This window comes from Acipenser ruthenus, chromosome 23 (genome assembly GCF_902713425.1).
Source record: "Acipenser ruthenus chromosome 23, fAciRut3.2 maternal haplotype, whole genome shotgun sequence".
Taxonomy (NCBI): Eukaryota; Metazoa; Chordata; class Actinopteri; order Acipenseriformes; family Acipenseridae; genus Acipenser; species Acipenser ruthenus.
The window spans coordinates 7,683,278-7,708,030 of record NC_081211.1 but is presented as its reverse complement, the minus strand read 5'-3'; the positions used below and the strand labels follow the sequence as shown (position 1 = coordinate 7,708,030).

Genomic DNA, 24,753 nt, shown 5'->3' with positions numbered 1-24,753 from the left:
TAGATACTTTCGGGCGGTGGTATTAAAATAGACCCCAGGGAGAGAACCAGAATCTGGGGATAGGAGCAGGCGTCTGTGCGTCTGTGTTCATGCATGTCACACTTACAGTACTTCCAATTAAGTAGATACCGTGTCTCTAAAGAACTGCTTCCAGAGCTGTGATAAAACCTGGTTACAACACACATTCTGATATTTTACAGCAGCCATGTGAATAACTTGCATTTCTTCATTCAAGTTGTGTTGTTGTGGACCAAACACAAACAGCGTCGCAACCCACCACGCAATGCTCAGTGTAACCTCCACTCCAGACTGCAGAGAAAGGGCCACACTGGTAAGAACCAGACTGGTCTTTATTGAAGCGGCCTGCATATCCTTGAGAGGCTGTGTGCCTGTTCTGGTGTGTGAGCCAGCGCAGGCCCGTTGCCATGGTTCTGTCCTGCCCCCCCCAACAGTGTGCCCAGCTCTGTCTGCAAATAAGTTTGCCTCCAGTGTTTGTCAGCTCCTTAGATAGAAAATAGGCCAAGGGAAGAGGCAAAGCTGGGATGGGAAAGCTGAGCAGAGCCAGCTTTATTTATTTAGCAAATATTATTACATCTAAACACCCCCCATTTTAATCTTTTACAAATATACCTCATTTTAATGATATATATTGAAGGTGTCATTTATCAGCAGTAAAGGAACTCTAAAGCAGTGTGAATTAATCAATTTTCGTACCCCTTATTACAATAAGCAACATTATCTGGTTTTGTTTTTAATATGATAATTTTCAGTGCTGAGTATCTACAGAAATATTAGAGCGCTCTGCAGTGTTGAGTGGAGTTCTCTTTCCTATACTACTAGAGCGCTCTGCAGTATTGATTGGAGTCTCTTTCCTATACTACTAGAGCGCTCTGCAGTATTGAGTGGAGTCTCTTTCCTATACTACTAGAGCGCTCTGCAGTATTGATTGGAGTCTCTTTCCTATACTACTAGAGCGCTCTGCAGTGTTGAGTGGAGTTCTCTTTCCTATACTACTAGAGCGCTCTGCAGTGTGGTGTTCTCTTGTATTCAGGTTTGCAGTGTTGAGTAACCCTTTGAAGTTTTCCTATATTCAAGCACATTCTCACAATTATAGAACTGTAGGTTATTAAGTGCATTTGGATAACTATTTAACTTTAATTATAACTATTATAGATAACTATATACTGATATGTTTGAAAAATAAATGCCTATATAGTGTTATACATTTCTAAAAATATCTATAGATTTCAATTGTTTTTTTGTTTTTTTTTATGTGGGCATCACAGCTCTGAATGTATCCCTGCCCCCTCCTCCCTATTGGTGGATCCCTGTTTCCAGGGAGGCTTGTCTGTCTCCCGGAGGGCAGGCATGTAATTAAACTGGGAAGGGGGCGGCTAAGCCTGTGTCCTGCTATATTACACACTCACGACTGGCAGTAGAAAGGCAGGTTTTCTTCTGTTCATGTTCTTATTTTCTTTAGGGATTTCTTTTTTTCAGATTTCTTTCAGGGTTCGCAGACTCACAAAGCCAAATTGATGTCCTCCCCAGCCTGTTAATAAAAACAGACGGGTGCCACAGGCCTACAAATCTGCTGCAGGCTGAATTTATTATGTTTGTTTTCTTATTTGTTATTTAGCTTCTTGATAGCTAGTTACTTTGTTCAGTTTGAGAATGTGAAAAGGCTGAGCAAGGCTTCGGCCATCTCAAAGAGTACCATAAAAATACATATAAGTTGCTATGTAATATACAAGCTGTTTTCACCCTGTCAAGGTCCATGGGGTCCATGGGGTTTGTATTGTACAGCATCCTGTATGATATTATACATACATGTATTTACCCCTCCAAAGATTATCTTCAATAGCGATTCAGACAGTGGTGCTGCAGTGGCAGCTCGGCGGTTCTGTACTGCGGTGTAATGATAGTACAAAGACAGCTACAGTGGGATGAGGCTGCTGTTGATAGATGGCTGGTAATGCTGTGGTCTGCTAATGCTTCTGCTAGGGTTTCTTCAGGGCAACACACTGGGATTCTAATGGGATTCTAATGGGATTCTAATGAGGTCTATCATACTTTCCTATTAAAGATAATAGCTGCCAGTGACGTCGTCTCCTGCAGTCACTGCCCCTTGGTCTGTTCTGCCAATTGATGTTTCAGTGCAGGACTAAAAATATTTCCACCCCAAGTTCTCCTCAATTTTCCAATTTCGCATTCTCACTGCAGCAATTCCCCACAACAATTTAAAGGTGATACTGGCAAATTGAAGCGGTTGTCTGATAACTTGCGGCTACAACAGTGATATTTTCACAGGCTGTTGATCCCAGGCTATTGGAAGTGTCTGTTTACCCGGTGGCTGCAGCAATGATTAAGAGACCCTTCTTATCTCGGGGGGGGGGGGGGGGGGGGGCAAACCCAGCTCAGATACAGCGGGGCTCTGGAGGCTGTAATCACACAGGCCCTGGGAAGGATGAGCTGCAGTTATCTTGAGCTGTGTCCCTTTAAAGAGCACCCCTCTGATCATAGTGATATCGTAGTTGCGTCTCCCGCAATGCCTCACAAAATGTCCCTCTCATATTCCCTTCCTCCAATGGAATAAGCAGGGCACTTAATCTCAGATCCTAATGCATTACAGGAGCGATGTTAAGTGGGTTGGACTGTTTCTAAACATAATGGATGTAAAGGGAGTCCCTGAGTGGCTCACCTGGTAAAAGGTGAGGTGAGCTGGGTGAGTCCTGCAGTCTGCGGAGAGCAGGTTAGTATCCTGGCTGTTGATCAAGTTGGTGATCTGTGCTGAGGATTTCGCAGGGAGCGTCTCATTGGCTCTGGCGGTCTTTGTCCTCCAGGAGCTGGTAGTCACAATTGATGTGGAGCTCTTGGGTGTAAAGAGGCAATTGGCTGGGCGGTGGGATGGGAGGACTCTCACTGACTTTGACCTGAGCTGTGTAGGGAGTTGCTGCGGTAATGAAACATAATTGGACATATTACATAGTAATACATGTTCTGTATTAAATACAGCCAACTAGGATGTCTCGGTGTAAAATCTCCTGCTAGTATGATCAGGCAGGTCTGCTCTATTTATTTGCATTATGTTTACTAGGCTTGTTTTTTTAACAACTTTTTTGAGTGATAAATTTTTTGGAATAAAATTAATCAAAGTGACTATGAAGCTGTGACAGAGAGGATGGCAAACCAGCTCTTTGGTAGTATCACTCAAACTGACAAACACAACTTCCACACGCCTGCAGAGCTTTTACTCAAGGGAAACCATGTGTGAACTTCAAGTGTTGAACTACCATCCAGATTCTTTTATGCCTTGTAAATTTTCTCTGTTCACAAAGCTGCAATTTATGAGTTATTTACTTCTGTTTTAATGAATTCAATACTGTACAGTTCAATATTCATGGAAGTGTTCTAGACCAGTGTTTTCAAGCTGAAAAGTTTGGTGCCTGCAAAGTATGCAGTGTTCTCTCACACTGGTGTGATCTTACTCTGTCAATCTACTAAAAACATAAGGCCATATTCATAAATGGTGTTTACCAGGCCTATCAAAGCTATGAGAGAGACACAAAGGGGGGAAGTGTTATGCAGGAGTTATGCAGGAATTGGTTGAGTTTGTTTGTGTTTCCCCTGCCTTGCTGATAAAGCTGTAAGGAAGATAGCACGCTTGTTTGTTTAGTCTCACTTTTTTATTTGGTGAAAACTTGATCCTGCCAATAAAATAATATTATTTATTATTGAAACTGAGGCCAAACCCTGGTCTTTTATACATTCCCCACAAGGCCTGAAACGAATCCGCTAACGTGTGCCTACCGTCCAGGTGCCTGGTGATCTCATAACGGACACCTCACAGTGCAGCTCCAGGGTGGAACAAGGTGACTGGCTTAGCAGTGGAATCTGAGAAGGCCTTCAGACCTTCAGTTGGGGAGAAAAACAGGCTTAAACAATGGGGTCTTCAGAGAGCGATTAAGAGTTCAAGGAGGCGCCTTCCCAAATCTATTCTTAAAATACAAAAAAAAACCAACAGAGAGACAATGAAAAAAACAAGTGAAGTGATGAGTCTCCTATTGACTCAGTGTAATGTCCAACAGAACTTTGCTTTGCAACCAATGCTCTTGACGTTACAGAACTCCGGGTTTAGGGGGAGGGGGCACATCAAGGTACCTTTGAGGTCTTGAAAGCTTGTGATTAATTATTATTTAGTTAGTCTAATAAAAGGTATCACATCTCCTTGTCTTTGTCTTCAGCGTGTTACTTGAACAATGGGAACATACACTGCCCAGTCCCTGACCACATTCCGGCGCCTCCTTAAGACTCACCTCTTCAAACAGCACCTGTAGAACTCCTCTGTTGTATCCTGGGACACTATCACCCTTCATTTAAATATGCTTTATTTTGCTCTTATCTGCCCCCTATTTTACTACATTTAATCCTGTACATCAGAATATTGTAATCTGCCAAGTGTTCAGCCTGTAGTATTTTGTACTTAATCATATCCTGATGTAACTATCACTATTTAATCATATCCTGATGTAACTTTCACTATTATCTGCTGTATTATTGAATTGTGGTTTGTCACACTTGAAAAAAATTATTGTATTTCTTGTTCTTATTGTATGACTTGTATTGTAACACTTGAATGTATTTGTATTTGCTTGCGATTGTAAGTCGCCCTGGATAAGGGCGTCTGCTAAGAAATAAATAATAATAATAATAATAATAATAATAATAATACATTTCAATTCTAAAAATGTCCCAATCTCTTTTTGCAGCCCACTGTTGTGTGTACATGTACACCCTCCCTCCCCGTGTGACTGAATCGTTTATTGGGAATATGCAGCATCTGCCCCCAAGCCCCGGAAACACTACAGATGGCAACGGCTGCCTGTCTATCTTCGGATTTCAAACTAACAGGGGTGCAGGGAGAGGACAAAGGGAGGGCACAGGATTAAACTGTGAGTGGGAGTGGGAGTCCATTATAGAAGGTTTTTTGTATATACTCCAACAACGTGAAGACTTTGATTATGATTAAGAAAAAAATGAGTGCAAAACGGTTTTGATTCCCCACTGCTTTCTACTTTTTTTATACAGATACACACACACACACAGCACATGATTATCAGTGCTAAAAAACAGCTAGGTAGTATTTTTAGGCAGCATTAGGAACATAAGAACATAAAGTTTAAGAACAACAAGAGGTCATTCCACCTATCAGCACTCGTCAAAACTTTGTCAAGTTGGATCTAAAAGGATCCTAGTGATTCAGCATCAACAGCATGGCTAGTTAACCCATTCCATACCCTACCACTCTCAGTGTGAAGAAGTGTACTAAATGTCACTTCATTTCAAACTGGATCTGTCAGGGTTATTCTGAGCTCCGTCAGACATGCTCAGAATAATCCCCCCTGCACTTGGCAGGTTTGTTCTGTCTGGTCCTGAGATTATCAGAGCTCTGTCAGGGTGCTTTCAGAGAGTGATTACCTGAGCTCAAGGAGGCTCCTTCCCAAGTGAAGGACAGGAGCTTGGATAATCTGCACGGAGTGGGTATGAGGACACACTGACACTTTGCAATGCTGCTGTGGAGAAACCATGCAGTGAAACCAGGCAGGGGCCAAATGCAGGGACCCGACAGAGGGTGCTGCAGTGTGTCTTACTCCTGAGATTTTATACTGCAAATGTTTTATACAAGGGACATTCTGGAAAGGGAGGACCATTGCTGTGAACAGACGTGGCCCCTGATTTCACCCCACAAGACGCACATTAGGTCACAAACTGGGCCGATTTCAAAGCGCTTTCAGCACAGTCCCAGCCGCAGATGGAAACAGGGCATGAACTGTCACGCACTGGGGCTACAAAATTGGGTTCCCCTGTTCTAGTGCACTTATTTTATGTGACCCTCTTTAATCCGTGTCTCCCGTTAAACCAACATCCAGCGCTGCAACAATCTGATCCCATTAGGAACTGTTGCAGAAATCTACTACACTACTAAAACTAACACTATTATTTCATGTATACAATATAGTGTCAGTGCCATTGTCTATATGTCTCTATGGGCATTCAGAATAATGCAAACACCATACATATGTAATAACATCGGAAGATATATGTTCTTCTGTCATATGTCTTTGACATCCTGTTTTAGGTTATATGCAGTTAAATAAATATGCCAGCGAGACTCTGCCAGTGATGAGCACAGGAGACAGCTGAATAACAAGCACAGTTATTATCACAGTTATTATCACAGCAAAGAGCACACAAGAGCAGCACTGCCTACCAGATTAACCCTCGCCCTGCTGTCTGCCTCTCGGGACCCCAAACACACAGCCAAGGCGTCTGGCTGCAGCGCAGAGTGGACTGAAGCATTCACTGCAGTCTCAAGTGCACTCCTGCTTTTTGAAAGGAGTAAAATCCACAGGAGTGTTACAAAAGAGACACGGCTAGAGATTGAATCAGCAATTGATTGATTCTTTGAAAGATGAAGCGCCCTGAGGCCCGGTTTGGAGCCTCATGTTGCTACCCAGTGACACCTGCTTTTACTTGTTCGTTTGAGACTAAAGCTCTTCTGTGTATTTGTTTCATTATGAGAAATGCCAGGATCTAATGAAATAGCAGATGCCTTCTTGTTTTTATTAATGCATATATTACTGTAATCAGGGCTCCAGATAAGGTTTTGGGTCATTGAATAATGTACTCTCCAATGTAGACACTGTGTGAGTAATGTATTTTGGGTGAGTAAAATGCAACATTGCCTTAAAGTCATGAGCACTTTTAATAAATACTGTACATTAATGCTAACTTCTAGGATATGCATTAACTACAGCCTTACATTATAACTGGAATTTTACTTTGACCTACTCTACAAAAACTTGGTCTTACAATAAAAACAAAAACAGCAATTATTCTTATTTACTTTATTGACCCCAAACAATATGGCTGTGAAGCAAATAAACACAGAAACAGAACATTTTATTTTTAATTCCAACACTCCAGATGGAATATACTGAACAAAAGACCTGCCTGCATGTACTATATATTTCTAAAGAAATTATTATATTATTATTATTATTATTATTTATTTCTTAGCAGACGCCCTTATCCAGGGCGACTTACAATTGTTACAAGATATCACATTATACATTATTTCACATTATACAGATATCACATTATTTTTACATACAATTACCCATTTATACAGTTGGGTTTTTACTGGAGCAATCTAGGTAAAGTACCTTGCTCAAGGGTACAACAGCAGTGTCCCCCACTGGGGATTGAACCCACGACCCTCCGGTCAAGAGTCCAGAGCCCTAACCACTACTCCACACTGCTGCCCAGTGACACCTGCTTTTACTTGTTCGTTTGAGACTAAAGCTCTTCTGTGTATTTGTTTCATTATGAGAAATGCCAGGATCTAATGAAATAGCAGATGCCTTCTTGTTTTTATTAATGCATATATTACTGTAATCAGGGCTCCAGATAAGGTTTTGGGTCATTGAATAATGTACTCTATATTGTATTCCTATACTATAGCAATATAATCACCTTACTATAGCAATATAAAGCATCTCTCCAAACACAGAATATTGTATTTATTATAGAGATTTACCTCCCAAAAATGTGGTTGACAGAAAGGTACATTTATAGAATGGGTTGAGGCGCAGAGAAATCCAGAATCCTAACTCAAGAATCCAGTCCTGTGTGTAAAAACATCATTTAGGCAGCTTATCTGGAGCACTGACTATAATATTAATATGCACCTGCAGTTTAGTGTGAAGGCTTTTTGAAAGACTGTATTGTATTGCTTCTCGCTATTTAATACTGCAGCGTTCCCAATGCATTGATTAGCGGTCTGATATTACATTAGCTAACAGGGTGCTGATTGCAGCTGTATAGATGACTTGAGAGTGATGAAGTTGTTTCTCTACAGTTCTTAATGTTTTTCATGCATCGTCCGACATACAGTCGTGTGCACATCGTGGCATAAAGTGATCTAACATTTCCACATGAGTGCCTATTGTTTCTATATCACTGATTACTGATCGAAAATTGAAATTCTCACACCCAGAGGTTTTCATGCAGGTAGGTATATAAAGGATATCAATGAGAAATCTTGAGGTGTTGTAATACATTTGGACACTACAGACAATAAAATTCCTTTTTTATTTTCTATTGTTTTCTGTATAAATTGTGGGATTTGTTTCTTGTTTCAAAGAATAAGAATTCAATGATAGACTGCTGGAAATTATTTCAAAATTAGACCTGTCCCTACATCCCTACATCCAAAAAAAAAAAAATACAGTGAAAAAAAGTCCACCAAAAACAAGGTTATAAATAAGATCTGCCGCGGTTTCGAGAATTAATATAGACCCCAGGGTGACAGGGGGAGCTCCAGAAAGACATGTTACAACAAAGGACAAACATTTACAGGCTAGGAAATCACAGGAGGAAAATAACCTCAAAGAAAACTAGACTTCTAGTCCAATTACGCTCCCTCACCACAGCATTTCCCCACAGCAGCTCAGGAGACCTGGTGGTCCAGTGGGTGTCCCCCAATCAAGCCAACTGCCTCTACAACCAGGGGCCCCTGGAGAGACCAGCCCTGCAGGGGTCTGCTATGGGCTCACTGGGCGCCTGGCCAGGACGTTCTGGTGTAGCGGGATGAGGAGAAACACTCCCTGCTGTTTTTACTCCCTAACATGGGAGAGCGGCACAGCCAATGCAATGCTCCCTCTGGAATCCCCAGTGAAGAGTCTTCACTGCGCTCCCCTGACTGCATGACTCACCCGGCACACCACGCAGCCGCGCCTTTACCTGGGGAGACTACGGGGACCAATATTTTAGGGGTAAAGCAAATGAATGTTTACCATTGGAGGGAGTTAGGGAAAGCTAACCAAACGTGTTTTAGGAAGGACCAGGAGACCAGTCAAGTAAGGAGCAGGCAGGGAATTTACACTGTTGAAAACAGCCTTGTAATTTACATAAACACCTCCTGCTCACAATAACACTGCAGCGAAATGACAGCCCAGCACAAAGCAGACAACCCTATGATAATATTTATCAGGTTCAGGCAAAGCAGTTGCATTGGTGCCCATGTTAACAGTATCGCCTTGATCCAGTCTACATGTGTGACAATGCAAGATTAATCTGACACCGAGTGTTTAGCAGGATACCCCGTCAATAATTAATTTTAGAAACAAAGAAATAGATAAGCATGAAGGAGATAGTGTGAGTTTCAGTGAGTCACAGATGCTTAGCATCACACAGCACTCCCTGCCAGAGCCCACTGCCATCAAGGGTCTGAACTGAGAGAGAGAGAGAGAGAGAGAGAGAGAGAGAGAGAGAGAGAGAGAGAGAGAGAGAGAGAGAATAGAAGAGGGGAGGAGGAGGAAGAAAGGAGGGGGAGAAAGATTAAGAGATTGACAGGGAGGAGAGACGACAGGCTGTGTCATGTGATCAGTTTGAAACAGGCGACAGAAAACGGCATTTTTTTTGTAAGGCAACGCAAGAGGGGGGGAGATTGTTCTAGAAAGAAAGAAAATGAAGGAAGAGAGGCAGGGAGGGACGCTGAGCCAGAAAGAGAAGGCAGCAGAAATCTGAGCACAGCAGTGTAGCCTGCAGTCACCTCATTCCAGGTGCAGAGAAGAGACCCATGCAGACTCTGATATTTCATGTTTCTGTTATATTGACTGCACCGATTGATTGTGGGGGACACGAGGTAAATTGGAAAGACAGAGTTGCCCCATTCTCCATTGTATAAGATACAGACAAACCTCTCAAGCTAGGTAGAAAAAGAAGGTTTCTTGATTAAAGAGATGGAAGATATTTTAGCAGAAATATCGGTATATATTGCAGAAGTGAGAGAGAGGAGGGAGGGAGGGAGGGAGAGAGAGAGAGCTGTCTCTGTGTAAGCTCTTTGATTCTCTTATCCCTCATCTCTTATCCCTGGCTCCAGTATCATGCTCAGCTCTCTCTGCCACCACACAGACGGGAAGGTGAGGAAGCAGCCACACAGTCTGTGTCAGCCTGGGAGCTAAAGATAGAGCCACCCACACCAGCCTGCCTGCATGGCACGGCTTCACCAGACAACAACCGCCCCTGTACAGCACTGGGAAATCCATCTGGATTTCACCAGCTGCTTGTATTTTTTGTCTAATCTAGGGATACAATCCAGGGAGGTGTCATCCCCCCCCAGTGCTGTAAAGTGCTCTAAAAATCCAGTTGTGGTTTATTATCAGTTATAGACTGATCAAATAATGACGATCCAGATGAAGTGTGTTGAAGGATAATCTTGTAAATTAGTAAAATAAAACAGTTTAATTTATGCAGGAGAAGGCACAGCACATGTTTGTATGAGGCAGTTCTGGTTATTCAAAAAAATATTATAAAAGGCACGTATTTAATGACCTTAAAAAGATTATAATAGATTTATTGTCGAACAAGCAGTCTTTGGGAATCGGTTCCCCTGACAACAAGCGCTTAGCAACCATGAAGGCTCTACCGTTCTAGAGATAATTGGGTTCACAGCTGCACAGGTATAGGCCAGATTTCAGACAGCCATTTGAGATGGTTTACAGGGCTGCTTACCAGAGACAAAAAAGACATCCAGCTTTAATATTCACTGGAGAGCTGAGAATGGAGCGTTTAGACTAGTGTTCAATACTGAGGTGCTGGTAATGACAGCGCTGGAGAGCTGAGAATGGAATGGCTCTAACGAAGAAAAAGAAAACAGTAATAATGTATTTTTACTTAGAAAACAATAAAAAGTGACATTTACTGAAAACACCTATTTTAATTTCATTTAAAGAGCTGGCTTTGATAACAAAAGCACCGTTCATGAAAGCATTCAGCTTTCGCCTGTCAAATCTAAACTACACAGTTCACTTGCACATCTAACAGATCGTAAAATGCTCTGCATGAACACACTGCAGTGTCTTTCAATGTCATTATTACAAGAAGAACATCATTTTAAAAAGTCTATCCCCTTTAATCAAATCAAAAGGTATTTATAAAGCCCCTTTCATGGCAAGCCATTTCAAGGCACTTAACAACAAAGAAAAACATTTAATACTGGTACAATAAAACAATAAGTACAATAAAAACAGTAAAACAAAAGAAAAAAAACAGATTTATTATCCAGCCATGGGGATGGGGGGATATCATAGGGATATCTGGAGAATGGCTTATCTCATTTTAATCAAGCTTCTTTAGGACATTCTTTGGCACATTTAAGGAGGAGAGATATGTGACCTGACGTTTTTTGTTATTTATAGTTGTTATTGCAATATGAACAAAAAGCCAATTCCACAGTGAATGAAGGGATCAAGACAGATTCAGTCCTGCAGAGCATGCTACAGTCTAAACTGGTGAAGGTGCTGCAGGCAGATTCTTTCTCTTTACCTCAGAACTCCAAAGGGTTCCTAAACAGGTCTGCTGACTGGTGGATTATGACATCACCTGGGCTGAAGAGCCAATGAAGTCTCCATCAGAGAAGGGATTGAGCACGGGCGCCACCTTGTGGATGTTCTGTGAATAGCACCGGTTACACCCATAAAGAAAACAGAACTGCATGAACCAGACTGACCTTGGCCCAGCTGTGCTATTGAACACCATCGACTGTTTTTTGGGGGGAATTGATTAATATTTACAACTTTCAGTAATTCAATAAAATCACAATGTTTTATCATTAGGGTTTTCTTTGTATATTTTCTCCTATACCAGTATCTAAAAGAGAGGGCTGTATGCTGTATGAAAGTCTAACCTTAGTACAGCTTAGCAGAGCTACTGAATCTGTGCTTGTACTCAAACAGTAGCTCAAACAGCACACAATCCATAATGCAACTTACAAAAAAAAAAAAAAAAACACCCATGCAATATATCAAGAGCCCCTTTTTGTTGATTTGAGGGTATTTGAAGTATAACTTTATATAGAAAAAAAAATCTGTTGGCATAAAGCCTCCTGCTTTTGCTGAAGCTGTTGGGCTGCTTTGGAAATGAGTTGACTGGTCTGTAACTGTGTGCCAATTCCAAGGGTGCACACATTCTTCTCCAGTATACAATTCAAATAGAAACCAAGGAGTCCATTGCAGCAGGAGTGGTCCACTTTCCAATCAACAAAAGAAAACAACATCATTGGTTCATTTAAAATGATATAATTTTTAAAATGATACGTTTAAAATGATATAATTTGCAACTTGAGTTAGGAACCCGTCAGTGTATGAAGGGTACACACATCACCCACACAGTGATCTTACACATCAGATTTCTTTTGCAGGTTGTACAATGACTGTCGCGGGTCTGCAGGTTTTAATGTCAATTTGCGGGTCACCAATTGAAAACTCTTAGTCATCCACTCATGTCCTATCAGATGCCACAGGCTCACACAGTTCAACAGCTGAAAGCTGGTTTCAATGGGGAGGAAGCTTGTGTCCCTGAAGCTACACTAACTACCGTATTTCTTTCTCTTTCTTTCTTTGCATGGAAAGCCAGGTGATGTGGCAAACACACACCACGGAACTGTATTCCATTGTAAATCTGAGCAGGACTGATCTCAGACTGTGGCATCCTTTCACTGCAAATTCTGTGTGTCTTCATGAGGGGGAGGGAGTGCGCTGACTCTCCACACAGAAACAAGGGCTGCCTGTGATATAGACAGGCTGGGGACTGTCCTTTCAAGAGTGACCAATTGGAACGAGGAATCACAAGAGGAGGTGCTCCCTCATAGGCTGCTCAGGCAGGAAGGGGCATTAGGAATGACATCATCATCCCCTTTGCCTTCAACCAGGGCATCCCACTGGTCAAAGTCTGCTTCCAGATCTAAAAAAAAAGGAGAAGAGTGAACACGGTTACAGTTCGGTTATAAACGGTGCTGAGAAACACTTCTAGCCGAAATGTTTGTCATTGAATTGAAGTTTCTTTTAGTGTTTCTGTATCAGAATGCCACTGGTATTATCCAAGGCTGTAGAATCCTAGTTGCCAGCCACTTTACCCTGTGGTTTCAGGCAGAGTGGCTTACAGTGAAACACGGCTTCACAAAACTCCCCTAAACACCCACAGTACACCGATACACACCTTCACCTTCCCTAGCACCAACACCATTAACACCCTGTTTATACCCTGTGACTGGAGCCTAATGAATCATCTCTCCAGCCACATTCCCACGTGTCTCTGCAGGGAGGAATTGAACCCCACTCCCCCCACAGACCTGTGCACAGGCAGGGCTTTCACCTGGCCATGCTGCTGCATCCTGATTCCAATTAGACCTGGACCTTTCCTCCTTCTTCACTGCATTACTACTCAGGGTTGAAAGACCAGTCTCATGGGACTCCTTTAAGAATGATGAAGTGCACTTCAAATTAAATCTTGGAGAAACAGAACACTAACAGAAACTTAATACATTCCCTGTTGAGAGTGTAATGGTTATGGATGATGCTCAGAATCATTGTAAAAAAAGGTACCTACCCTGTAATAAGCTTCAACTGCATGTGTTTTTACAGAGCAATGCATGTAAAGGCATGGTGATTTTGCAGCTCGCCATGCTTTCGCTATGCATTTATTTTGGGCATGCTTTTTACCACTCTTGCCTGAGTTTTTACTGTGGTATAATGCGGTAAACTTTTACAAGCCTCGTGCAAAATAAACAATTCTGCACATTTTTCCAACCTTATCTCAGACACCTAGCCTATCTCACACTCCCTGATAAAGATTACTCTAATAACCCATGCAGCGCAGTCTGTTTTTAGCTCCATGGCCGAGTACACTGTTTCCATGTGGATTTCATTTCCTGCATCCCAGGCGGTGCTTTCCCTCTTAACTGTGATCCTGTCTCCACCACACTGCTCTAAGACAACATGACATTTTAAGGGCTGCCAAGCCAAGTGATTTGAGTTACATAACCCATCACGTTTTCAACAATACAAGAGTATGCTGCATGTTAGTTACATGTGGGGTGAACATAAACTGGACATGTGGGTGCATTAACCCACTGTGCCACCCAGCACCCTCCAACAAGTACTGGGACATGTCAGCAATATTCATCCACCACACCAGTAAATTCAATACTAGATCCATTGGTAACATGAGAACGTAAACTTCTGAGAAGTCTCATGCATTTTCATTTGTGGCTATGTGTTCTTTTTCTCTTACTATTTTTTAATTAATGGCATGTGTGGCCTATTAAAGCCATCAGTTAATTCAGACAATCACTAATTTGCCTGTTGCCTGACAATTTTCCAGGATTTTCAGTTCCAGTGGTTTGATTTCATACGTCCAACAAATCACAGTACAGAAGCAATGGGGTGTTCTAATACATCTGCACACGACTATATGTGTTAAAATAGAACTGTGGAAAATAGAACAGATAGCTTGTCTCCATACACAACAATAACTTGTGTTGAAGAAAGCCCTCAGCAAGTTTTATCAAAACTGGAAAAGTAATTCTCTAGATATACTTTGAAATGTTTGTCACTGAATTTATGAAGTTTCTTTTAGCATTTCTAAATTTAGCACAGTTGAGTGTTTAATAGTTCTGGATGACATGTAAAAATGTAAGACTATCGTATAGACAAGTGTATTCTAAAGCACATGCTGCACTCAATAATGACCACTGCACAAGCAGCCTGTAGAGACCATCTCATACAAGTGATCTGGATTGCAATCCTGCTTATCGCAGTCCTTACCCAGGTGTCTGTGCAGGAACGCTAGCGCCGCCCTGGTGGTGATCTCCAGAACCTTCTCGGCCTCTAGCCTGCCCCTGGTCTCGACAAATCTGCTCAGCAGCGCCCCCGTCAGGAACGAGAAGTCAGTGTGGCTCTTATGCACCGTCCCGCTGGTGAAGGGGACAGGGAAAAGGGCAAAGGTTAGACCCCAGGACATTTATATTTTTAGGAAAGTCAAAACGGACAATGTTACAAAATTGGTAACAATTTTTTTTTCATTTCGGACTTTTTAATAAAGGATAAATTACCCTTATTTAAATGATAAATAAACCATAATATTTGAAGAGTGGCGCTATAACAATTGTCAGAGGCAGCAGTTTTTTTATGCTGTTAATTTTTTCACTTCTCAAGTTTCATATACTTTATTATTTTGTATTTCATGATGCATTTGCACAGTAACTCAGTAGTTCATCATTGTGTACAGTACTTACTGTACTGCGTCATGGTTTTAACAATGCTTTACTGTAGCTTCATTCTTTGATGAGCTATGCCTGCATGTGCTGTGCTTTCAGTACAGTCACTGCAGTATGCTGAACTCAGCAATGCTAATACTGTACCACAAACATCACTCAAACTAACCATGTGCTTTCACACTGGGTTCACATTACTGGCTTTTACTGGAAATGTATCTGCTTCTTACTACTCAACACTGTGTAGGGGCATTGGGTTTAGTCGTGCAATTTGGATATATTTATTTCCATTGTTTAAATAATTCTATTTTTAAATTTGTACTGCATGTGGCAGTCGTACAAGCCATTTCAGCAGAGTCCCCAGTTTCCCATTGTAAAAGCCTATCAAAGTGTAATAAAGCACAGTGAAAAGGTAGGCACTGTAAAGCATATTATAAAATAGGGCAAACCATGGTAACAATGAGAAAACTGCGAAAGTACCTTGCAAAATACAGTGGTAAACTAGAGGTTTTAATATACATTTCTACAGAACTGGGGTCACAACATTATCAGGTAGCAACTTTAACTTCCTGAATGAAGTAATAAACCACCCAGCTGCCAGCATCTCTGAAAACTGTCAGGTGAAAATGAAGAGGAACTGGAAGCTGGGATTGCGGCTGCCACTGGCACAGTCCTCTGCAATTGAAGCAGCTGGCAGTGTTCATGTGATGGATGCGGTACCACTCAAGGTCACGCGGAACTATTACACATTCAAGAGTGCTGAATTAGAAATACTAAAAGAAACGAATTCAGTGCCGAACGTTTCGTGGAATTCTTTTTCAATGTCTTTAAGATTCAATGGAAAACATTTCTAGTCAAAAGTTTGCCACCACCTGCTGCAGAATGCTGCCTGCAGGGTAGAGACTTTTTACTATTTGGCTTCATTTTCTTTTTGCTGGTTGTGGACGAAAAGCTTGAATTTTAGATAGTTTTGGCATCGGAACGCGTTAAAGAAATTGGTCTGTAGCTCGGACATGCTAGGTGAATTTAGAGAAGCCTACAGCACTGTGATGATCCGGCTTGGGCTGCAGGCTGCGAGCAGGCGGCTCATCTTGCCCACGCTGTCTGTGGTCTGGAAGCTCTCGGTGTTGATGAAGAAGACCGGCCGCCTCACCTGGGGGTAGAGCTCATTCTCGATGGGGAACATCCAGGCATCCAGAGCAACGGCACACCTGCGCAGAGCAAACAGGGAGCAGGGAGAGAAAGGGGTCAGACACCTGCACACCTGCGCAGAGCAGACAGGGAGCAGGGAGAGAGCGGGGTCAGACACCTGCACACCTACACAGAGCTGACAGGGAGCAGGGAGAGAAAGGGGTCAGACACCTGCACACCTGCGCAGAGCAGACAGGGAGCAGGGAGAGAGCGGGGTCAGACACCTGCACACCTACACAGAGCTGACAGGGAGCAGGGAGAGAGGGGTCAGACACCTGCACACCTGCGCAGAGCAGACGGAGCAGGGAGAGAGGGGTCAGACACCTGCACACCTGCGCAGAGCAGACAGGGAGCAGGGAGAGAGGGGTCAGACACCTGCGCAGAGCAGACAGGGAGCAGGGAGAGAGCGGGGTCAGACACCTGCACACCTACACAGAGCTGACAGGGAGCAGGGAGAGAGGGGTCAGACACCTGCACACCTGCGCAGAGCAGACAGGGAGCAGGGAGAGAGGGGTCAGACACCTGCACAACAGGGACGAAGCTCGGAGACCCAACAAACTGAACGGCACATTCTCAGAGGAAGGAAATCATTTGAAGAATACAAACTTACTCAACCTAGTCCTCTGTTTCATATTGTTACTGTTTTATATATATATATATATATATATATATATACATTTTTAGGTATAACTTTTTAAATCTGGCTAGCGTCTGGAGTACAGGGAAATTGGGGGAAAATCAAGTAGAATGTTATCATGCTGTAAACAGCAAAACATTAGAAGCTTTACATTTTAATATTCACTTATTAAAAAAAAAAAATGTATTCACTGGTTAAGAAAATACACCCTATTTATTACAGCTGCACAACACTAATCATGGGATCTGCCAGGTATTATTTATTTCCACATTTTCAGTTGAAATCTGACTATCAGGACAAATTGCTTTAGGAGAGCCCAAGCAAATATCCTCTCTCAATGACCCTGATGCCTGAAAACCATTTTATACATGAAAATAGTGGTTTGGCTCTACAGTTTTGTAATAATTTACAATCTCCATTTACACTACAGTACAATTCACATTTCTATAGCACCTTTCATCACAAGGATCCCAAAGTGCTTCAACCACTGATTAAACCATTAAATTAAAAATACAAAATGTAATGAAACAAATAAAAAAAGGAGGAGAAAAAATGTGGTTTTAATTGTAAGTGGTGAATGTAAGGAGTACAACATTTCAATGTATTCACTGGGTGGCCTATGTCATGGGAGGCTGCGAGCATTACGGGAGGAGCTGGAGACTCACCTGAACCGGGCATCCTTGACAAGGGCCACCAGAGAGGTTGCTCCCCCAAACGAGTGTCCCATCACCCCCACCTGCTGCAGATCCACGCAGTCCTGAGAGCAGCAAACACACACACACAAGCCATCAAACACACTGAAGAGCAAAGAACTCACCGATCAAAACTGAAGAGGGCAACTCCAGCTGGAGGGGACCAACATGGGGGCTTGCCCCTCTAAACAATTACGGAGGTCATGGCATTATTTCTTAATTGGAAACAAGGTTAACAATTATAATAACTGTATCTGTCTAACCACAACAGTACTACTGTAAATTTTCACAGTAATTCAGCAGTGCTTTTTCCATGGTTATATTATGCATTTACCATAGCTTACCATGACTATCCCTCTCTGGGCTTTATCATCCTTTCACTATGCTTTATTACACTTTCCTAAGCATTTTATGATGGGAAAAGTTTATAAGGGCTGGTCATACCCACAAAAAAAGTGATCAAAATAGGCATTTTCCTCCTCTTCTGACTCTGCCACCATGTGAGGGTCATGAGTTTCACAGCTCCTCTTCAGAATGCACAGCACCTGCCCTGCCATCATGATCTCAGTCACATGCTGCTGACAGCATGCATCGTCACCCACAAAGAGAGGAAACGCCTCCCCAGGGTTTGGTGCACTTGAGCAGGAATGACTGATATCATGGATGTGTTGGGAAACAGTGTCCACCAACTGAGCCATCGATCCCAACCTTCATCAACTGGAATGCGTTGGGCCAGGTATCCCCCTTCCTCGAGAATTTTGGACAATGATTAATCTAATCGAACTAATGAATTACATTTCAAATCAATAAAAGAAAGAAAACCACAACATTGGCTCATTTAAAATTATATCATTTGATCCTTGAATTAAAAACCAATAATGAATGGAGTGTACATACAATCATGTTGATAGAGGCTAACTTCAGTTTTTCACAGCACCCAAACAGTGACCTTGTACAATGACTGTCGCGGGTCTGCGGGTTTTAATGTCAATTGGCGGGTCTGACCCACGAAATGCAGGTCACGTGGCTGGTCTGTGTTCACTGTCGACCAGGCAGGCTGGTAAAGGAGACCAGTGCCCAGTTTCTTTTGGTATGTTGGCAGCATTTTTAATCTTTCAATCACTACAATGGATTGGAGACCTAAGAAAACTGGCACCCGCATCATTTTAGGTTTTAAAAAGTTATTATTTTTGTATTATTATATATTATATATTCTTAACAGCACAGCGTGTCTCATCAGTCAGGCATCATTGTTAATACTGGATGTGTCTCAATTTCTTTCAGGTGTCTTTAAGCGAAGATCATGTTAATGCAGGTTGTCAAGTGGGTGTGGCCACCCAGTTTAACAGAGAGCAAGGCGACTGCATATTGGAACACCCTGTATAGAAACAAGCCCCTGCCCTATACCTTGAGGCTGGCCAGGTCGAAGTGACACTGCAGGGTATCAGGGATGCTCTTCCCACTGTTAATGTCACTCAGGAGGTCCAGCGCCCGCACACACTCCTCCACTCGCTGGTGAACCTGCCAATCAAACAATCAATCAGTCAGTCCTTTACTTCAGCAGTACAAAACTGTGAATACTGAGAAGGAATTATTGAAGGCCCTTATGCAGTAAAATTTACTACTTGCACAATTTACTGTCTGAACTGAAGGTGAATTGACCGAATTATATGAATCGTGAGGACTCTAGACACAAGTTCATTTCTGATCAAATTTGCCGATTACTATGCTCGAATAGATTCTTTAAAAAGAGAAAATGTTACATTTAACTTATTCTAATGCATTCAGCTTCTGTAGACTTAGCAAAGAGCTTTCTACACATGCTGTTGTCTCATTTTATTTTTCCTAAGTATCGGTTCATATCACCCATTTCCCATTCTTAATCCGTTTAACTGTACAGACTAAACTCAAATACATAAAAACAGAAATATCGTTACTTTGTGTTGCATTATTAATAAAGCTGGTAAATTGGAAGAGAAAAAACCTTACTTACCCCCCTCTGTTCTTGTCTTTCTGTCTGAAGCCCTGTTTGTGTTTTGGAGGTCACATGACCAGGCTCCATTTTGTAGCAAACAAAGGGGAAATGTTTGCTATGACATATCTTTGTAATTATGTGTTGTTTCCTGTTATTAACTACAAGATTAAAAGATTATGGGTGGTATATTTTGTTTTGTGATAGCTTTCTGTTTTAAAAATGCACTGTTATCTGTTTATTTTCGTTAATATACAAAAGAACTGCTGCTGTCTCGGTTTCATCCTTACAGTACCTGGCAGTTCCGCAGTTTGAACTTCTTCTCTCCCTGCTCCAGTCTGCGGTAATGAACCCACTCCTCGTGCAGGGGGTCGTGGGGAGACTCTGGGGGTCCCTTCTGGTAGTGGTAGGTGGCACAGGCTGATTGGTCTCTGAAAGCAGGGACACACCAACCAGTTACCCCTTCATCCAGCTCTTCGTTACGATTACACAGCAACACCAAACACCATACATACATCTGGCCAATATTGAATATTCTATCCGAGAGCATTCATGGAGTACTGTAGTTATGAGGGCAGTCGAATAAGTGAAATAGCCTCTACAACTCTACAGCTGTAAAGAGTTAATGAAAAGATTATAAGCACACAACTATGACTGTGAGTGCATCTGTGCAAAACATACTGTTAACAGGCTGCTATCAAGAAAATATTTTGTATTGCCCGATAGTGTCAATTATTATTATTATTATTATTATTATTTACTTCTTAGCAGACGCCCTTACCCAGGGTGAGGGTTTAAATGATTGCAAGATGAGATTCTAAAATGATCAGCATCGAAAATGAAAAAAAGATACATAGTGACTATACATGATGAAGAACTCATTAGATGTGACCACTGGGATAATTCAGACCTGTGCCAAGTTTGAATTCTTACCTGTGCTCCACTGCAGCCACTAGGAAGCCGTGTGAAGCCATCGCCAGACACACGGCAGAGTACAGAGTTCTACAACACAAGAGGAGGCGTGAGAACCACTGTCTGCTAGTGACACCCGACCCGACTCACAGAGACTGCATGTCAACTAGAACCCTCCCTCCTTCATTCACAGCTCTCCCACGGCTACTGAAGAGAATGTGTTCTACTCTACAAATCAGACATCTGATCAAATCAGACATCTGATCAAAAATTGATGTTAATGTTCCAAAACCAAATGTACAAATTCAGGTTTGATGTTGGATTTTCCACGCGGTACGAATTTGAATAGGGAATCAGATTCCCTCCCTTCACTCACCGGAAAGCTCCCAGGCCGTGGGAGAAGATGATGAGTGGGAACCTGCGTCCGGGAATCACGGGAGCGTTCCAGCTGACAGGCACCCGGAGCGACCCTGCGAGGGACAAACAGGGAGCAGTGAGGAGCTCTGTCCTGCTGAAATCCCTTAGAGACAAACAGGGAGCAGTGAAGAGCTCTGTCCTGCTGAACTCCCTTATGCATTGCTTCAATACCAACTACTTTATAAGGAATAACCAAACCCATCCTGCCTATGTGTTTCTTTCAATACTACAGTGACCTACATAGTGGATGGAAGTGCATGACAGGTACAGTTTGTGGAATTGTTTCATTAGATATAACAGCTGTAAGCAAGCCTTCATTTTGACTACCACCACCCCCCTTACCGAATGCAAGGTTCAGCAGGGGGACACACCATCTCTTGTTGAGGCTCATGTAGTCTGCCATCCCCACAACATACTCATACTTGGGGATCCATGGGGGATGCTCCTCCACGCCCTCTTCTGGCTTGCAGGGGTAGTACAGGCGGAAAAAACTCCCCTGAAATTCAAACAGAGCATCATTAGATATGATTAGAGGTGCAGTGCCTACACCATGGTTTCAAAATCAGTAGTTTTACTTACTTAGCCTGTTCGCTGCCAAGCTGAATTTACATGGTTCGATAAGTAATGGCATCTACCTGTCTGATAATGACTGCTGTACTCTGAACACCAAGACGTTGCTTGAGGTTCATAGTTTACATTAGGTATCATTTATGAAATGTTTTTATTAGCTACAGCCCATTTAAATTATTGAGACAACCCTAAGGGAAAAAAATCTGTTTGTTAATAGTGTCAAGAAGACCAGTTTTAGGCACACTGGACACTAGAGGAGCCCTGTTGGTGGGTGGGTGTCACTGAGGGTCCCAGGACGGCCCTGGCTGCTGTACCTCTCTGGTGTGGTCCGCCATGACGTCAGTGCAGCCCACTTGATGGGGTCCTGAACCCGGCGGCAGCCCCAGAGACTGCCCGACGCCCATGGTGAGAGTGAACTGCAGAGGACACAGGAACTACGGAGCTGCCTTCACTTAGTAGGTACTTTAAGGCTGTAAAAAAACAGTACAAGAAATAAAAACACTTGTTAAACCAAAAATGTTTGCAGAGACTCTGGCACTGATTTTGGATCAAGTGTCATCATTTATGAACAAGGCCCTTTATTTTTGTTTTTTATTTTCTATAAAAGGGTGAGAATTTCAGTTACACACACATCTCTCTCTCTCTATATATATAGATGTTCTGTAAGATAACGTCGCATAATTTACTGGATGCATACCTACCAATAATGGGTCAAAGTCCATAAAAAGTCACACACTTTTTTTTGAAATATTTCATTTTTATATTTACGGTTAGACTCATCAAATGGTTAGACTAATGCGTGCATCTTTTTTGAAGTAGCTACAACTAAATGATCGTTGATCGTTGCACGTTGACGTATTTACTGGCATACCAGTTTAAAATTAACAATTCAAAAAGAACATGTTGAGAAGACAACATTGGGGGTTCGGCATTCAAAATTCAACAGAGAAAGGTTCCCTTAATCGTTACTAAAATAATGATGGAGCAGTTCGAACTACCGATTGACAGAGTTAATGATGTGGAGAACTGTGGTTTTTGTTTTGTTTTGTTTTTTAGCAATTCCTTGGTGTTTTGAAACGTGTATTTCTTCTCCCTGTAAAGACATATTCCAGTCGGCAAAGGAAAGGGTCTGATGTATCGCACACATCAATGACACATTAATGACTAGACCGTATGATTAACCACTTTGTTTAAACTGTGATGAAATTGTTTCAGAAAGGATTTAGAAAATAAAACACAACTGATGCATTTTTTTTTTTTAACTTCGAGCTCGAGTTCAGTCATATGCAAAAATTAAACGTCTACGTGTTGCACTTATTCTTAACGTAAGTTACCAACCAAAAGACTCTGCTTCAAATAAACTCGCTCTCACTGAAGTTGAGCGCACCCAAAATATACAAACCCTTCTCCGGTTTCGCTGGCTTTCTTTATAACCCCACAATCCACCTGCAGGCATAGTCCTAGGTGTGTTTAAAACTTTGCATAATGACTGTTACGTCAAACACACTATGAAATTGACGGGGATTATGGGACGTGTAGTTAAACAACAGGGCACGGGTTGTGTAATCCAACTGGTGAAATGAACAGTCAGAACTACAAATCCCAGCAGCGTTGGGACGTCGGCCAGACTTCGATAAAAAGTCAGGAAACGGACTTTCCAAAAATTAAGACAGACCGTAATAGGTTATCTGTGTAAGCAAGTATAGATTCAATAAAACACTCGGCTACCGACATTTCAATAAATGTAACACTTGAATCTAAAACGTTTTTAAAAATATTCAGGACGTGAAGATGGAATAAAGGAAAAAACTGGAACCGCTAGCTCCTAGGAGCGGGACTACGGGGCACCGCTAAGCCTTTTATTTATTTTGTCATGCCAGCATTCCGCCCTTTTTAGCTGGCATGACCGTTTTTCAACGGTGCCCTGGTTTTATGTAGTCTTTTTGTTTGTTTTATGGACTTTTATTTGATTTACGTTGAATGTTTTATTTGATTTTGTTTTGTTTTGTTTTATGTATCTTTAAGATTTTTAATGTAAACTATTAAAAGTTACATTTTAAGTGTTTTAAAATTTTAGAATTTTAACTCACTGTTTTATACACTGTCCCTTTTCCCCTGTCCCTGTTTTAGTAATATAGTTTTATGTTCACTTTTGAACTTTTTTAGAGAGCACTCCCCGGCCCTCACAAGCACTGGTTTTTTATAGATGGTTCTTTTTTTCCAGTCACTTTTAAAGCAGCACAGGTTTTTTTCATGTCGATTTTAATCTGTGTCTGTTTTAACCATGTATAAAGCACAATTGTCTTGGTGTTTTTAAATGTGTTTTAAATGCTTTTAAAACAAAATGTATGTCTGTATGCATGAATGTCATCTTTAAAAGAAATGTAAAATGAATGAAAAAAACGAATGGGTGTAAATGTAAAAAATGTAAAATCTCAATAAAAGAGTATTTTTAAAAATATAATAACCAATAAAAAGGCTAATACAATATAAACCAAGCTTTCTTGTGTCTTTTTTTTTTTCACTGGCAGTATAATTTGTACTGGCAATATGAAACCGCCTAGATTTTCTACTGCCATTTATACTGTCAAGTCCCGGTTCCGGACTAAATGCCTCCGTAACGGAATTGGTCCTGGATTCCTATACACAGAGCAATCAAACAGTTCAACGCCAAGCACATATCTTTTTGGGGAAAAGCCCCCCACCCCTGTCGCACCATTTTGCAATGCTTTTTAGGCTACCACAACCCCAGAATGATTGACACATTGGATATCCATTCTAAGACATAAAACTATATTCTCCCGCTATCATGTGACTTTTTACACTCGCATCACATGGTCCCCAACAGCCTGACGCTGATCTGCTTTGGCATATTTTAATTTTAATGTTTTTTTTTGTTTATTAGAAATGGCTGACTCTCAAAGTTGAAGTGACATTGATAGTGATAAGTCTGTAAAGGAAGAAATCCCCTATAAGGGAAAAGTGCAAATGATTTTATACAGTATGTAGAAAAGATTTTAGAATTGGATACTGAGGTGAAAATGTTGAGAAGCATTAAAAGTTGATAAATTGATATTTAATTTTGAAATACTGTTATTAAATATAACAATTCAGCTTGCTATGGGGAAGTGAGAACACCAGAAAAAGAATGGCTTGCTATGTAACTGTATAACCTGCTTGTCGTGACTGCGTGCTGCACTGCCAACTGTTGTAAGGATGTGGGATCATTTCAAAACAAGTTCACAAG

At 41.6% G+C, this 24,753-nt stretch overlaps 1 protein-coding gene across 3 annotated transcripts; it reads right to left on the bottom strand.

The window, feature by feature from the left end:
- Window positions 1-10,950: 10,950 nt before the first annotated feature.
- Window positions 10,951-23,144, bottom strand: LOC117412915 (platelet-activating factor acetylhydrolase 2, cytoplasmic-like). 3 transcript variants are annotated; one of them, XM_058997679.1, is made up of 12 exons: window positions 22,894-23,144; window positions 21,821-21,976; window positions 21,279-21,432; window positions 20,896-20,989; window positions 20,541-20,609; window positions 19,903-20,038; window positions 19,629-19,691; window positions 19,043-19,156; window positions 17,609-17,700; window positions 16,156-16,326; window positions 14,667-14,815; window positions 10,951-12,804 (listed from the first exon to the last, which is right to left on the bottom strand). In XM_058997679.1, exons 2-12 carry the CDS (start codon window positions 21,908-21,910, stop codon window positions 12,707-12,709), a joined length of 1,230 nt encoding a protein of 409 aa, XP_058853662.1. In that variant the 5' UTR covers window positions 21,911-21,976; window positions 22,894-23,144; the 3' UTR covers window positions 10,951-12,706. The 3 variants fall into 3 exon arrangements, with proteins under 3 accessions (XP_058853662.1, XP_034761952.2, XP_033877433.3); XM_034906061.2 differs by having other exon boundaries at window positions 22,909-23,144; XM_034021542.3 differs by lacking the exon at window positions 19,629-19,691 and having other exon boundaries at window positions 22,909-23,139.
- Window positions 23,145-24,753: the final 1,609 nt, after the last annotated feature.